The following is a 17,051-nucleotide window of genomic DNA, read 5'->3' as shown; positions in this document are numbered from 1 at the left end:
TACTGACTTTTACTTTATCTTTTAGGCCCCAAAAAACTATTTGCGTCCCTGCTTTCCCTCGCTTCTCTCCCTAAGAGCGATGAAGGAGGTCACCGTCTCTCATTCGCTTCCTCTAGGACTTTATTAAATGTCAAGCAGCAACTTCACCTCCAACGGAGGGAGGGCGGCTGTGAGGACACGCTTGTCAATCACGAGGGAGCACAACCTCATTTATGCTCCTTCGAATCCCACAGTTAAGACCATAAGCTCTAGAAGGGCCCGTGCTGCTGACAAAGCTGAGCCCTTTCTGACGGAGTTTGCCACTTTGTTTTTTTTTTGGGCGGTCACCAAGGTCAGTGTTTAAAGTTCCTGAAAGATCAAACACAATGCATGGAATTTGGATTTCAGCGCCGAAGCGATTGAACAAGATACAGCCTCAGTTTCCGATATAATGTACCTGCACTCTGACTTCTTTATTCTGAGAGTTGCCTCCTGCTGGTCAAGTGCAGAAAATGCGTGTTTCGATCGTCTCCATCCCTGCAGTTGGGGGTTTCGGTCTAACGCCGCCACTTGTATCTTCTCTTTTGTTGTTTTTCCCGTCACACCGCGCATGAAAACATTTATTGATTTGCCCCGTGTTGCCTTTTTTGCCGATATCCTGAACAAAACCATCATCATCACCCAAAACGCACACAGAAATTCATTTTCTATTGACACAGACTCAATTCCCGGGCAGTTACCCAGCCATAGCAACTACCAAGCTCAACCATGACCACTGAAGTCACACACAGTCGTGCACACGCACACGCCACTGCCTTTCTCTCTCCCTCCCTCCCGTCATGCCCATTTTTGGGTGTTCCTATTTTTTTTCCGTCTGAAAGAGGGATAGAATGACAGCTTTTCCTGCTTCTTGCAAACTGGAGCTAGGGGAGAGAGAGAGAGAGAGAGAGAGAGAGAGAGAGAGAGAGAAACTCGGTCACTTCTCCAACTTTAAGAGGAAGTTACCACCTCTTCCCCTGACTCCATATACTCACACACACTGAGACACACACACTCGCTCCTCAGGACTTGACCACAGCAACGAATGAGCAATCAACTGACACTGCTCTGGTTTGCAAAGCTGATTTTTCTCCCCCCCCCCCTCGCCGCGACTTTGGAGGGAAAAGGAGGCTGAGCTCTGCAGCCTGAAGTTGTTCGTGTGGAATGGACTTTTTCAGAGAGGCGTAGTTTGCCACTGACACACCGGTGAGTTTTACTATTTGTCTTCGGTGTTCGGCTGCTGCGGGGGAAACTCTAAAAACCGCACTCTTCTGTCGGCGCGCAACGAAACAAGACTTTACTGTTCATTTCACGGCAACTTGCACAACTCAAGCCTCGTGTTGGGATGTCTGGTCTCTATTGGTGCACATCTTGAATGCATTCAAAATGCGACTTATATCTCACTTCTCAAACAGCTGATCCAGCTTAACAAGCGCTTCTCGACCCCATCTTCTTTCCAACAGGACGGCACTGCGCTGACTGTCACAAGCCTCGATGTGTTTGCAGCGCTTTTACGCGTTACCTGGCGAACCGGCGCCAAGAGGCGCCGATGCAGCATTTACGGCCGAGGCAGGATGCATCTTTCCTGAGCAGCTGCACATTATCTCCAAACCTGGTTGTCATGGATTAGCTGTCAGTTTCGCGACTTGTGCTGTGGAAGCGGACAGCCGGCCGGTTTGTTGTGCTTTCCGCCGGGCTGCGATACGAATTAGGAGATAGATAGTGCAGGATTTTTATGAGGAGGGGAAAAGAAGTGTATGCAGCGCATGTGTTTCTGTTTCTTTTCCACATGTTCTCCTCTCTTACGGTGAAACCTTCAGAAGTATCCCAGCAGAACGGCAGCGGGTGCTTAATCTTCCATGCTACTCTCAGCTGGACATTTTAGATTAGCGCCCTCTTATCTGGCAGAAAGTGAGATGAGGGAGGAAGGAGGTGATGGGCGGAGGCATGGACTGGGCAGGGTTGTTCTCAAGGGTCTCCTTTAATTAACACTATCGCAGTGAGCTAGAGTGCACTTTAGCTATTCATCCAGCGACCAATCAGATAAGACCCCATAGGATGAGTGCTAATGTTCACCCCCTTCCAGGCTGGACCTGAAGGAGTTGACTCCTGCGTGACCCTTCGGAGTTATTCGTGCCAGCCGACCCTGCTCTTTCCCAAACCGAGTGGCTTATCACCGGGCCTTGTCTTATCCGTCCCGAAGAGGGTTGTTAACTTACTCTATTTGCCCAGAGGTCAGGGGTTAGTTTCCCAACACCCACAGCCTCAGTCTGTATGCATCGGATACAAGGACAAGTACAAAAGATTATCAGAAATCGCAAAAGGTCAAGAGCAGAGAAGCGACAAGAGCCGCTGCCGCTCAGGAGAAGCATGAGGATCATGGATATTGAGACTTTCTGATCTGCATCAGAGAGATGCTTGACTTCTTCCCTTAGACTGTGGAAAATGAAAATCGGGCCATTGATAAGAGTCCGCTTTTGGAAGTTTATCCTTTCTGATCACTTGAATATTGGCCATATGTTAGAAATTCTTGTTTTTAGAGGGTGTCGATTTTATGACAGTGTGAGAAACAATACAAAAAAAACCAAAACGCTTCACATCAGGAGTAGCATTTAGTTAGCATTGCACAAGATAAGCACATCGGGGTGAATTGGAACAGCAGATTTGAACGGTTCGGACGGAGAATGAAACTTGAAATATAAATAAATAAAAATACAGATTCAGGCCCGGGTCCGTTTGCAGTGTGAAAACACCTTTCGGAGGGTTCTGACTTGCAGACCGATTACAGGAAATTGAAGCCGTTTGGCACCGGGGAACTCGATGGCTACCGGCCAGGAAGGCGGTCCCCCCCCTTAAATCATCTATCCATGTAAAAAACAGAAGGAATAGCCAGAAAATGTTTCATTTCCTTTTGTGGAAATGTTCCCTGGGTTTGCCTGAGCGTCATTTTAAAGAGGTATTTTGGGCGACCCCCCCCGCTAACCCCCAACGTGCATATCTATTCTGCCACTCCAGGAGATGGTTTTTAGAGTATGGCTCTTCACTTATCAAACTATGCCCACATAAAAAAATAAGTTAATTCATGTCAACTAAGACAAAATCTCCGTTTGAAATGTAGCAAGACGGTATGAAATTGGTTCAGGCTTTCATATGTGAAACTGTTTTTGATCCAACCGCTTTTTAATTCCCTCAAACACTGAAGTAACAGGACCGTCATTGGGGTGAAGCAGGTTTCCAGCAAACCGTCACACAAGTTAACAGACGTTGTGTTGTGATCAGAGTTCCTCCATGTCATTAAGCTTTGTAGTTTTGCAACTCTATTGCAATCAAACAGTCATTTGTGGCACGGCTTGGATTTGAATGTTGCTGAACCGATGTCACGTCTGATGAGCGTGATGGTTTCGGGTACCAGCCGTGTGTTTAATGACACAATCTTATGACATCTAATTCCCTGAGGTTGGCACAGCATTACACTGTGTGCATTGAAAATTATACTCGTGATAAACAATATCACAGAAAAACAAAAAATTGTATACATTGGAAAAAATATTAATTTACGCCTCAGGCTGTCGCAGGGAGTCAAGAATTCAAAAAGCATCTTTTATTTCTTTGAACTTCAAAATAAACGGAGAAACCTTTTAAAATATTCCTGTTAGCTGCTTATTCAACACTCTTGCAATTGAAAAAAAAAACAAAAACATTATTCTGTACAGGTTTCAATGTCTGAACTAAACTAATTGCAGAACAGGCATTCTGACTGAATGCAAATAAAGGACAATTTACTCGTTCTCTTGCTACAAAATGTCGAAAACAATACAAAAGCGTTTACAACTGCAGGCCTCCTAAACTCAAAGGCAACGCCTTGACAACAAAACCTTGTCTTTGTCACGGCCAGATGACTCAACCTCCCAAACCCCCACGGAGTTCTACCTGGCTCATGAGTGCTAAGCGGCTTGTATGAAGCAATCACGAAAACATGTGTTTTGTGTCAGAGAATGACCGGTGTAATTGGAGCAGCATGCGGTGTCGGCACGCCGCTGGACGGCGTCCCTGATCGATGAAAAAGCTCGAGATCACTACCCTATTTTTGGATGATCTGAAGCCCCGTTGTGATCGAAGGAATCGGGGAGGAATGTTCACATGACTCGGTTTCAACATACGGCAACACACGCGGACGACTGTCAATGCATGCTGACACGCCCTCAAGCTATATCGACGAACAAACACTCCACTGTGGCTCCAGCGCCGGCGTTCTTGATGACTGGTGCCGTGGAAACAGCCGTTATAAAGATGGTACATTTGATATCTCCTTGTGATTTGAATAGCAAAGGATTCTGCCTCTGCTTCCCATCAGGAGCACATCTGTGTGTCATTACCCACTTGCCCTAACCCCCCGCACAGTCTCATATCTCCATTACCCTCCCATTACCTGCCATCGCTCACACAACACGCTCCCGGCAGAAGACGCGACGAGCTGCGGTTCACGACACAGGGATTCAGGGATTCGAGAAAAAGATATCGAACGAGAAGCTGGCTTCCATTGATAACCCCCCCTAAATGTCCAGTTTTCCCATAATTCCTTTCCTGAATGGTGACTAAATACAAACAATATCAAGCTGGCAACTCTCGACAGGCATTATTCCATGTTTACTCAGGGAAAGGTTTTGTTCTTTGTTGAATGAAGTTCATGTACAAAGCCAAGAAAGTCAACACAAATACACAAAAGGTTTTCTTTCAGCGCTATTTCAGGCCCCGAACCTCATTCAAGAGATTTGGATAAGACTGAGTTATGTAATGGAGCAAAAGATGTCAAAGTTTGAGTGTTGCAACGCTGACACAGGTTTAGATCAAATTTAGTTTCCAGTAAACCTGCACACGAGGAAATGGGGAAAAAAGAAAGTTGGACATGCTCATGTTCACGGAGAGCTCCAAGGAAAATTGGGTTTTTCAGCTCCGCCTGGCTCGCACCAGAAATACACTCTCCATTGTAAAGGCTGCGTGCTCGGAGTCAGACTGATGTTCAATCTAAATGCAAACCATGTTCATGTTAAATTCCATAGTGAGTTTGATGACAAAGCCAACGAACGGGCTTTTCTGTTGGGAAAACGCGGCACGGCGAGGCCGGGCTCAAAAAAAGGGAAACAAATTCCGTCAGGAAATGTTTCATTCGAAACACACGTATAGAACCGATCCTGGCGAAGCAGTTTGAATATATCAGAACGGGAATGCTGGCGGCACGGCAGCACAGCAAGAAGGTCCCTGGTTCGATTTTGACAGGGGGTCTTTCTGTGTAGGGTCCCCAAAGTGCAGGATAAGGGGTGTAGATAATGAATGAATGAATTAATGCAAAGTTCCGCTGTAGCAGTGCAAGATATTCTCGGCTGTTTCGACGGCGCCGTGCCTTCAGTGATACGGGACGGAAGCCTTTAGTCAGCAAGGACCATACAAAATGAAGACATGGTATTTTTGCTAACCCATGCATCCGGGGAATTAGCTCTAGGGCTGCATAGGATTATTGACAAACACTGTTGACATCAAGAATGCAAATACGCTGTGAATTTGGTTACATAATGGAATTATTTAACTTTCTGCTTATCTCTTCATGTTTACAAAGTCTGCCTCCAACTCATCATCCTGTCCCGGAGAGGAGGCTCTTAAACTTTTATTACCCCTTTCATGTGCTGCTTGATCAAGCCATGTTGTGTCCTTGAAAGTCAAAAATCCTAATTGTGTCAGAAGGTTCGACTAATCACATTCTTAGGAATGCAAGAGTTTGTAATTCATCCAAGGTTATTTGTAAATCTTCTCTGACCCGGGGTTCCTTTGGGTCAACATCGCCTCCATGTGTCCCTAATAGCAACCAAATGTGGATCCAGTTTCGAAAGGGGACAAGTTTTCCCTTCGCCGGGCCTTGGCAAGGAGGCTGGAACCTTGGAGATCGTCCGTGTTAAGCGCAAAAGCAGTGATGCGTTTTTCTACTTACTTGAGAAATGTCCTTCTTGGATGCAAACTCTTGTTTGCTGTGGCGTCCGGGGGAGGTGACCCGACCCCCGTGGACTTCTATGAACGCTTCTACAGACGTTGATTTTCGGGTCTTGACAATGTTTCTGTTTACTGTCTGGAAACAAATCGCCTCGGCTGTTCGGGGGGGGGGGGGGACAGCTTGAAGTTCCATTACATTTGAAGAATTTGAGCTTTTTCTCTGGCTTGATTACGGCATGATAAATGGCCTTCAGAGTTATCTGGCAGATATTGTTGTTATACAGTTTCAGACTTGTTGGCAGCTCATGGATGAGTTATAACTTTCAAACAGTCGCCGGGGGAAAGAAAAAAAAAAAGGATTCTTCATGAGAAAGAGAGAGAATTGCCAAAAGATGACCGAAATCATATTCGGCATATTTATTTAACAGGATCATCACGGCAGGGTGGTTTCCAATGAGCACCACGGAGGGCAAAGACAAATGATGCTAAGATTAAATCAGAAGGTTGAATGAGCTCTCATTAGAGATGCTCAAGCATGAACTTCAGTCGAATCCGGTTTCATTGGCAAGGCTTTGGAGAGTCCAACAACTACACGATCTCGGGAATAGTCCTCTCCCGTCCGCTGTTTGGAGTTTGTCTAGAAATAACACACAGGCACACTCCCCTGTGTAATCTGGCCATTTTTCTTGAACGTGTCTTCGACTCCCCCGCGTCAACTCCTGTGTTTCCTCCATTGCGAGGGAGGCTGTCAGGTGTCTTATGAACAAGTGGCCACGGCCGGTGAATTATCCAGACAGACGTAGTTCTATGAAATGAAAATAGAGTTCAAGGGGTCCATCTGGCCGACAGGAGGTCAATGAATCGCCCGGGAGACGCGCATCTACAGTAGACATCTTCGTCATTGTGTCATTTCATGCTAATTTTAGTCTGGAGATGATGCACGGGGGGTGGGGGTGGGGTTAGAACGGGATGTGGTTCTAATCTAATAATGTCTTCGTGGAAACGCTGTGGGAAGGAAGGGCCATTGTTTTGATCACCATCGACAACAAAACCATCAAGAGCCATGAAAGCTCTTCATCGCATTGTGTTTGTGACAGCTTCAGTCAAATATTATTCCTGCTTGAACGGAGGAGGATATTTTCGGAAGAGCTAGAGCACTTAACCTTTGACGCTCCGCAACGTGAATTTCCCGCTGTCCAAGTATCAACGCCAACATGTCGGTTGGAAACGGAAGTTTGGGGGGTCTTTGTGACGACAAGGATTCTGAATAAAACGCGCCATCTCATTGATAGCGGCTCAAATTTCTGTCTTAAGGTCTAGAATTAGCGGTACTGTGACAGATTTAAATACGGGCAAATTTACCTGCTTAAAATGTAATAATAATAATGGGTATTGTCTCTACCAACCAGGCGTCAGATGGTCTCTGGTCAAAAGATATTTACCATCCAGGAAAGGGACGCCTGAGTGTTTCACCTCAGGATATAAAGCCAGGAAAGAGATACGATAAGCCAGCAGAGACGAAAAATAGGACGAGACGATAACGTGACAGGAAGCCGGACTGACTGAAGCGCACACACACTCCGCGGCAGGTTTTGCCGGGTTTTTGTTGGTCGAATCTTCGCCTTCCCCTGTGGTACAAACAGCACTGGACGCTTCGTCCTGAGCAGCCCTGACGCACTTTCACTGGAGAGGAAATTTGAAGGTTTTTTTTCTTTCACCATTTCCTCATCATCATCACTTAGACAGTTTGTGGTAACCCAAATATTGCATTTTGGGCTTTTTTCTACAGCGAACCCTAATCCTCACCACGGTGATGTACAACAACAAATCTTGCGCGCACAAGTGTACTTACCGATGACTGGAACATCGGCACTTACAGACAACCATGGCTCTTTTGTTTATTACAGAGGAAACAAAAACCAAACACAAACTGAAGCAAGCTGTTTTTAAGATGAATAAACAAAATGCTTTTTGTGTCCGTGTTCTTCTCGTCCCAGAACTTGGACTTCGGTTCAAATATAACTAAAAGCTGCTTTCGGATCGGATTTTCGTTTCACTACTTCTTATGTGTTCGTGATGCAACGTGACGAGAGGCTGGCTCCCGGGCGTCACCGTGGCTGATGGGGACGTTAACTGTAGGAAAAAAAACAAATTGGGGTGACGTGGGGGAAAATGACTGAGTCGTTAGAGGCTCTGTTAATAATTTCCTCTTTTGTGGTAAGAGAAAAACACAACAAAAACAACAGGGCTGGGATGATTACAGTTTAGACGCACTTTTAAAAAGACGCTTCCAGTTGTCGTAAAAACAGCGGTAACAGACGCCCGGGTCCTGATGAAGCTCAGGTTGTCGGCGCTCTGCTGTGAGAGACCTCGCTGTTGGCGTCCAGCTAGCTTCGGCCTTGGCTCGGAAACAACTAGAGTCATTCAAGCCTGTTAACTTTATTACCCGTGAGACTAAATCCAAACATCCCATCGACGGGCTCCTTGGCTCAGCCGGGAGACCGATGGACTGACTCCACTGCTCGCTGTGGGAGGGTGGAGATGTTGGTAATTAAAAAAGCAAGCCCGACAGGGAGGCGGCTTGTAGGTCCGCATCTGAGAGCCCCTCCGTCTCTCTCCTGTGGGTGCCTGTCAGCCTGGCGATTCCATTGCCGTGGCGACCGCACTGTCACTTAGCCTCCCCCCTCATCTCTCACACACACACACACACACTGTCTCAGTGTGTAGAGTGCAGAGAATCTGCCAGGAGTCAGCAAGATCTAAATCTGCCCAGGAAAGCACACAGACTTTGCTAAACCAACGGTAGCTGGCATAGAGGTTTTTTCCCCCCCTAAAACAGGGCGACAAGTTAGGAAAAACCCCACAGTGCAGCATTTTTCCCAGCCCACCTGGCAAGAGTAGCACCAACCACCAGCAAGTTACAGGGCTTTTAGGGTGTAAAGTTATTCGTGGGATCGGAGGGGGGCTTTCTGCTGCCGGAGATGGGACAGGACCTGCAGGAATGTTAAGCGTTAACCGTGGATACAGCAGTTCTGACTGAAAGTCTTTACTCCTCAAAAAACACCAAAATAAAATAAATAGAAATAAAAAGTAACAAGGTCAAAGTGTCTTACTTTTTTAAATTTAATGCACTAAAAACAAGGATGTTAAGATTCTATAAGTGGTATTGATATATTTGTAATATTCAGAATGTGATTTGGGTTCGCAGAGGTTAGCGCTTCAGCCTCAAAGTGAGGTCCCCGGTTTTATTCCGACTTGAGGCCTTTCTGTGTGGAGACTCCATATTCTCCCCATGTCTACATGGAGTTTTTTTTTTCCCAGGTTGTCCAATTTCCTGTCACAGTCCAATCGAAATGCAGGAGGTTCATTGGAGAGTCTATATTATCTGGATGAGCGAATGATAGAGTTGTTACATGTTTCCATGTGACGTGAGAATGAGGTTCCACGTGTCTGGATGTGACCCTGTGATCGATTAGCGACCGGTCCCGGGATGAACCCAACCTTGCACCCAATGATGGCTGGGACAGACTCCAGCACCCTCCTGACCCTGATTGCAGGTTAAGCGGTAAAGAAAATGAATAAATGTTGTCAAATAAATATATCGGTCATTTGATCAGCTGAGATTATTCTTGAAACTGACTCCTGTCATTTTAGCTATTCTCTAAATTTACTCAGGTCCATCTCCTTGAACCAGTCGTATTTGTCTCTCGCCGGCGGTGACATTCCCCCAAAAACTCTGCCGTTCCAAAGCGATTCTTTCCTGTTTCAGGATTTTTATTTTTTTTCCCCATCGGCCTGTTAGCAATTAGCTGACGGCCTTATTGTCTCCCTTGAAAATGCAGATGAAAGTTCTGGAAATAAGCCAAAATTGCAGGGAACCTTGGGAACCAGACAAATCTGCTCGCTCATGCTCTATTTGCTCCGTGTTGAGCAAATAAAAAAAGGCAGTCTCACTCAGTAGCAGGTAGTTATTTGAAAAGAACAAAAAGTACCAAGCAGTTCTAAGTAGAACTACCGTCTCATAGAAATACAGTAGCTCTCAGGAAGGACCTCATTACATCAGCTCATGATTAAGAAAGAGTGCGTTTGGATGAGTCTTGCCTAAGGCATATTCTTGATTCATGTGAAACAAAACATTTCATCAGTGGGAGGGGATTACTGCCCGTCATCTCACAGACACCACTACGTACATTGTTGCCTTGACTTTTGAAACAATGTCAGAGTTGCCGGAGCCTCCAGAGGCCGAGTGGGACTTCTGAGTCACCCGGGGCCGAATAGGACGAGGGAGGAATTAAAGGACAGCGTTGTGGCTGCGGGTCCAGGGGGTTCGCATTGTTTCTCTCGCCCTGACTTTTAATTTTTCCTTCCAATTATCCCCATTAATTTCTTCAACGGTTATACTGTTCAAAATTCACGTCTATGCAATGAAACCAATGGTTTTAATTGGTTTTATTGGGGCCGCTAACACATTGGCTCGCCTTTGGACTTTTAAACAATATGGTTTTATCTACTCTGCTCTCTATCTCATTCTCCACATTAATGATATTTTCAGCTATTTATGACAAACCTGATGTCTTCCAACAATGAGGCTCTTCTTCTCAGCATATTTGAACCGAGTCCAAGCTGGAGTCCAATTAATTATTAGAAAAAAATAACAAATCCACTCAGACGTATCTGTGGATGTTCTCAGTCATCCAGTTCATGGTGAATTCTTGTCAAAATCTTTTTGTTACTGCAATGGGACTTCAATTTCTTCACTTGAAGACGTTCAAGTAAACTGCTTCAAGTGAAGAAATTCAAGTCCAGTTGCCATGCCAAGAAGAAATCCACTCAGAGTTTATTTTCTAGTTAATGTTACCTGTAGGACAAACTATCTGTATCTGATTCTGCTGGGACTTGAACAGTGAGACCACAGGGAAGCTGCTAATATGCTTTGCTGTATTAGTTAACCCTCATATTATGTTAAGGGTCAATTTGACCCATTGGGACAATGGGTGAAATGGGTCAAATTGACCCTTAACATAATATGAGGGTTAATAGGCTCAGTTACGAGCGTCCCTTGCCGAAATATCAGAGTCCAAGTTCTGGATCAGAGATGCCGAACACTATACCGATATTCTGTCCTTATCTCTCGCTTTCCTCTTCCCACTCTTTCTTCCCGGTAAAAAGGCAATATTTCCTCACGGCTGTAGCCAAGTAAATCTTCAAATCATGACAGAGTGTTGTCAGGACCTGCTGTACATGTAAAGTGTCATCGGTGTTGTAATTTAGCGTCATACAAATAAAGTCTGACTCGACCTGATTCCATCACAAACGAGTGTCTCGCCGTTTTAAACCCAGGGAGGGTTAAAGCAGGCCAGCGAACAGAGTGTTAAACGCTCTGCTCTCCTGTCGGAGTTTGCTGTAGCAGGTCTGCCTTTGTTTGCCTTTGCAGACGCCCCAGTGGATATGGATTTAATGCTGTTTGACATCTGTGAATGTGTGTGTGTGTGTGTGTTTGCCCACAGGCCAGCCAGATGAATTGTTCGGCCTGAGGACCAGAGATCGCAGGCCCCGATCCAGCGGCGAGGCAGAAGGAGAGCTAAGCACCATCGTCCGCGCAATGAACAGGAACTGAGGACTCGCTTCAGAGTTTCCTTCGATGGTAAGTCCTGCGATAAACTGCTCCGTTGATTTCATTCTGCTTTACCGGGGGAGGCATTTCATGTGTTTGTTAGTCCGCCGAGCACGGCGCACGCTGCTTAACATCCAGATGCTGGTTGGCTTGAACTAATAAGCGGCATAAATCACACTGTGACGGAAATCCTGCACCAGGGGTTATCAGAGGGAGCAATTTGGGAGTAACTGCGAACACAAACATGCGGTTTGTACAGTTTGAGGACATCCGCCTGCAAGGAAAATACGGAGACGCGTGCTCCTGCTCCGTCAGCGCCGCACTCATGCTCACGTGGGACAACCTCAGGGATCATTAGCATTTCTCTCGAACTGCGGGCTTAATTTCTACGCCACATCACGAAGCCCGTGTGCTAAAATTACGTAGAAGAATTAAAAGCACCTCCTGTTGAATTGAATGGGCCTCTTTTATGTTCCCCTCCCGATGAATTGACTCCAGGTTATCCGACATTTTTCATTTAAAAATTGCATTTAAGAAAAGAAGCTGGACTTAACAAAGAGCAGATGAAGGGAAGAGGAGGAGGATAGCAATTGCTTAAGGTTGTGATATAAAAAACAAATGGCCTTAATAAGTTAGTCATTGAAGGCAAATTCAGTGATAAAAACAAAAATGTCTGGAACGGAGGAAGTTTTAGTATCATCTGGTATCGTCTCTGGGAGCGACAATCAGCGCTTATGAAAAAGCTTGAACACAATAGGGCACTTTGGACCTACAGGACACCAGGAAGGCGGACATTTACAAAAAGTCAAGGACACATCAACATCCAAACAAGACAATGGGGCAAAGAGGTTTTCACTCTAGGCCTCACAAATCCCCGGGCGGCTGCGAGTTGGAGTCCTTCATGACTTCTTGGGAAGATTGACTCTTGACCTAGAGGTCGGTCACGGTTGAGAGAGGACGGCCGCCGCGGCGTGCCATGTGTCCGATGCGTTACGGCGGTCCAGATGAAGCTAGCACTTAGAGAAGACACAGAGGAGCTTTTGTTTGGTGCCTTGGGAGGGGGAGGGGGCATCCCACCCACTTGGAGACATATGTAAACCCTCCACGATCAGTGGGTTTGACATCCAGTGTTGGAATGTTCGAAAAAATGTTCACCGGGTGCGAGTCCTTGAGTTGCATCATTTCTGATTCATCTGATTTAACGCCTGTTTATTTTTATTTATTTTTTCAAAGCTGCAAGTTCACCGCCATCATGGACGTGAAGAAGAAAGAAATGGACCTCCTGAGTAACAGCATAGCAGCGTACGCACACATCAAGGGTATGTCCGATCCTCCGGTCACTTAAAATAAGCAAGATGATTCCAGCTAATCTGATTTGTTTCATCTTGATTCTTCCCTCAGCAAACCCGGAGAGCTTCGGTCTCTATTTTGTGCTCGGGGTGTGCTTTGGCCTGGTGCTGACACTCTGCCTCCTGGTGATCCGCATCTCCTGCAAGCCACGGACCAAAATCGCCTCGCCCTCCACGCCCGAGAAGAAGCACCCGAAGGACATCAGTGAGGAGGAGGAAGAGGAGAGCGATGACGAAGAGGACGAAGAAGGGGAAGACGTAGAGGCACCGGTCCCCTTGCCCACCACGGAAATCTCGGTGGGGAATCACACCTGCCAGCCAGATGGGACGCTGAGCGTCAACGTGTTTACTTCGGCCGAGGAGCTGGAGAGAGCACAGCGGCTCGAGGAGAGGGAGCGAATCATCCGCGAGATCTGGAGGAACGGCCAGCCCGACATCTTGGGGACGGGAACGGGGACTATTGGAAGGGTGCATTACTACTAAAGGACCCCTGGCTTCATGGAGAACCACTACGGGGACAGTGACCTTCGGGTGGCCTGGAGCCTCGACCCCAAAGCCGGAGGGCCACATTTGACAGACATGTATGCTATTGCACTTCCTGTGTAGCAATGCCATATCAAACCGACTACATGAACGGCATCTGCGGAAGAACGCAGCCAACGTCAGCCCGAAGTAAGACAGTCTGCGGCACTCACAAGATGTTCAATGTTTCTTTTTGCTTTTGCTTTTTTAACAAGGAAAGCCGAGCGTAATGTGTTCAGTGCCGAAATGAAGATGCTTGTTGTTGAGGACGTATCCTTATGTCCCCCCAGGGGATGTCTTACAGGAAATTGCAGTGCTCAAAGAACAACAGATCAATTCATTCAAGGGGAAGAGGGATTACTAACACAATATAAAGAACAAATTATTAAGTCTTAGTAAATGACACAAACTCCTGGGATAATTCCACTGAAGGAAATTATAGAATTAAAGCATTAGACTGGGATTATTGTCTCCCCCTCTTCATAGTGCTCTTAATGGCAGACAAATAAAGACCTACAACAGAGAACACCGGGCTGTGGGGTTCAGAGTAGCGGCTGCGCGGCTTGAAGGACATTGGCCGGGCCAGTAATCTCACGGATCAGATCTTCCTCGGACGCAGGCTGGCACCTTGCATGCCTGTGAATGGGTGTTTGTCAACTGATGGACAAAGCAATATCCAAACATTCATTGCTATCTGGGATAGTTAAATTTATTTAGGCACAGTATAAATACATCATCAACAGCATGAAAATGGCTTATTTTGTCAGTACGATTAACCAGCTCGTCTTTTATCACTTGTTGTGTCTGTTGTGTCTCCTGTATGTGCCTTAAATCGGTAAAGACAGTTTTATAATAAAATGTATGGAAAAATGTGTGACGGTTTCTCGACATGCATCAGATCAGTGAGAACAACGTCTCCTAGGTGAGCAGAGAGTTCTGCCATGATTCTCTTGAATTGTGGCGTAGAAGCCTACACTACCTAAACAATATCTCAGATACCTCTTGATATGCGACCTTTCACTATAAAAACAAAAAGTGGGGCGGCAGGGCAGCTCATCTATTCCTTTGTCTCCTTGCTGCTTTGATGCTCAGAAAGAAAACCTCTCATTTCTGCTTGTAAATGAAAATCCACTTTTATAGCGCCTTTAAAGCGCTTTAAACTAAACAGTGTTCACATATGTCAGATTTCAGCATATTTCCCACACTTCAACATGTAGAGAAGAGGAGCCAGGAACCAAACCACCGACCCTCCGACTAGAGGGAAGGCTACCAGCTAAGCCACAGCGGACAATGCTTCAGGCTGCAGCACCTGCAGAAATGGTTGTGTACCAAATGTCCTGTACAGCCTGAGTTTACAGATTTGATTCAATCTGTGAATTATCCTTTCGATTCACAAATACAAAAGCCATGCTTGAAAATTGGAAATGTCAAAGGCTTGATTTGTTTCTTGTGCAAGCGCTGAATGGCCAAAAATACTTTTCCTATTACAATGAGCTGTATATTGTGAAAATTCGCAGCTCGTATTCTGACAACAGCAACGGGTTGATGGTAAAAACACACTGCAGCATTAAACCACCTCAATCAGCTGAGCAGGTGGGGGGAAGAAACAAAAAACAAACTCTGAACTGGCAAAATTGAACAAGCAAGCAAACACAGATTCAACATGAGGTGCAGGAAGGCAAAGCAAACAATCCAAGACTCAGAAAACAAAAGGGAGTACTTACACAGGTGAGCGTGTGGGCAGGGCAGGGCAGGGCAGGATGAGACACGAGGCAGGCGATCGCAGGAAAAAGGAGGGAAAACACAACACCAATGCACCAAACAAAGACAGGAAGTGAAGCTAGATTAAACCAATCAGGAGTGACCTATCAACGTAAACAGGAAATACACAAAAATGAGTAAAAAAACTACTAAAAAATATTGACTGAAATACAAAACCACTTGACATTATATAAAATTATCCAGAATTATCCAAATGAAACCTAAGTAGTTTTTAATTGCCTATTTGGTGACTCAAGAAGTTTTTTATTTCATGTTATTTTTTTCTATAGCCATTTCCTATTCTAATGTCTGACTCTAAATGTCTGTGCAATCGGGGAGATCAGATTAATCTTATCAGATCACAAAAGAAAAACCCTAAGAATTCTGCTTCCAGACTGCATTCATTCATTTTAATCATTTATCCTGCAGTCAGGGTTGCAGGCGCCTGTCCCAGCTGCCATTGGGCGAGAGACAGGGTTCACTGGACCACATATAGAGACATGCAACCATTCACTCTCTCATTGTCCTGCATGTTTTTGGACTGCGGGGGGGAAACCAGAGAACCCGGAGCAAACCCTTGCAGACACATGAACAAGGAGACCCCATGCTGGAATTGAACCTGGAACCTTCTTGCTGTGAAGGAGGAACCACTGTGCCATTGCGCTGCTCCTCCAGGCTGTATATCTTTAATTATTTTTTGTTTTTTTTTCCATAGGGATTCATCTCTTCTCCTGCAACTAGCAATAAAAAAAAAATTTTAGTATTGTGTTTTGTTTAGTTCTTTTGCCAAGGGGACATAGAGCAGACAAAAAAAAAAATCTGTGGCTGAGATGCCCTGGTCAAGATCTGGTATTTCTACCCTATCATTTTAATATATAAGACAGTATGCTTCTTGTATATTTCCTGTTTGGGGTTGAAGTGTAGACTAAGGTCTCCCAAGATCCTGGTGCTCATGCCGGAGGCTGCAAGGGACACAGACGTCCAACATCAACTCTGTACATTGGCAGCCCGTGTTTACCTTCAAGATCTTTCCCAATTGAAACAACGGACCGAGACACCGCTAAGCTGCCAATAAAGACTTACAGAAAAACTGGATTGCCTGTGGTGGGTTTGTACTGGACGCTGTCATCAGTCAGTCCGAGGGAGTTTGTGGATTTAAAGGGTATGACTTTTTTTTTTTTGCTATCAAATAAAATCTCACATTACGGCCTTCTGTGGTTACTGTAAATGTTTTAGAGACATGTTATTGCCAAATGAGCCAGGAGAGATGAGCCTCTTGGAGCCCAAGCTTCTCCGTGGAGGTTTTTGGGAATGGCACGATCAAAGCCTCCCCTTTAAATCACTGGCGTTGGCAGAAGAGTCCTCTTTGAACTAGATGTGTAATTATATTGTGTAAACCTCCCCCCGACTGGCGTCTGCTTCCTCATCGTCTGATCCCGTACACGTCTTGCGTCTTTTCATTGGGCGGGATGCAAGTATTTACAGCATGTGCTGCTATGAATCAATCCATCCAAAAGATTAATGGAACATCAACATGAGGAAAATGTCCTGAGACATCATAAATCTGTCCCTCAAAGCATCAACCATCTGCTCTCAGACGTTCATTTGAAAATTTAATCCAATATATACTCAGCCTCGAACCGTACGGTTCAAAGGTTATGAGGGCGACTGCACGGCAACCGCTTTAAATTAAAATTCCATTTGGACACGTCAGCATCCGATGCGGTCCTGGGGGGGGGGGGAGACACCCTCTCTTTGTAATAAGAATTGGCTTAAAACACTTTCTTTTTGAGAAAGCGCATAGT

At 45.5% G+C, this 17,051-nt stretch overlaps 1 protein-coding gene across 1 annotated transcript; it reads left to right on the top strand.

Annotated features, from left to right (window-relative positions):
- The first annotated feature begins 905 nt into the window (after positions 1 to 905).
- On the top strand, positions 906 to 14,355 carry eva1ba (eva-1 homolog Ba (C. elegans)). Its single transcript, XM_086153709.1, has 4 exons — positions 906 to 1,224; positions 11,508 to 11,644; positions 12,848 to 12,933; positions 13,016 to 14,355. Exons 3-4 carry the CDS (start codon positions 12,867 to 12,869, stop codon positions 13,444 to 13,446), a joined length of 498 nt encoding a protein of 165 aa, XP_086009835.1. The 5' UTR covers positions 906 to 1,224; positions 11,508 to 11,644; positions 12,848 to 12,866; the 3' UTR covers positions 13,447 to 14,355.
- The last annotated feature ends 2,696 nt before the right edge of the window (positions 14,356 to 17,051 follow it).

Source organism: Fistularia commersonii, chromosome 10 (assembly GCF_037954325.1).
Source record: "Fistularia commersonii isolate RoL2024-O1a breed Wild chromosome 10, RoL_Fcom_v1.0, whole genome shotgun sequence".
Classification (NCBI taxonomy): domain Eukaryota; kingdom Metazoa; phylum Chordata; class Actinopteri; order Syngnathiformes; family Fistulariidae; genus Fistularia; species Fistularia commersonii.
The sequence above is the reverse complement of the archived record's forward strand: the minus strand, read 5'-3'. Positions and strand labels throughout refer to the sequence as shown.

Coding starts and splice junctions, on each gene's coding strand:
- eva1ba (XM_086153709.1), top strand. CDS start 12,867: ATGGACGTGAAGAAGAAAGAAATGGACCTCCTGAGTAACAGCATAGCA. Junction 12,934..13,015: donor AGCGTACGCACACATCAAGG/GTATGTCCGATC, acceptor TTCTTCCCTCAG/CAAACCCGGAGAGCTTCGGT.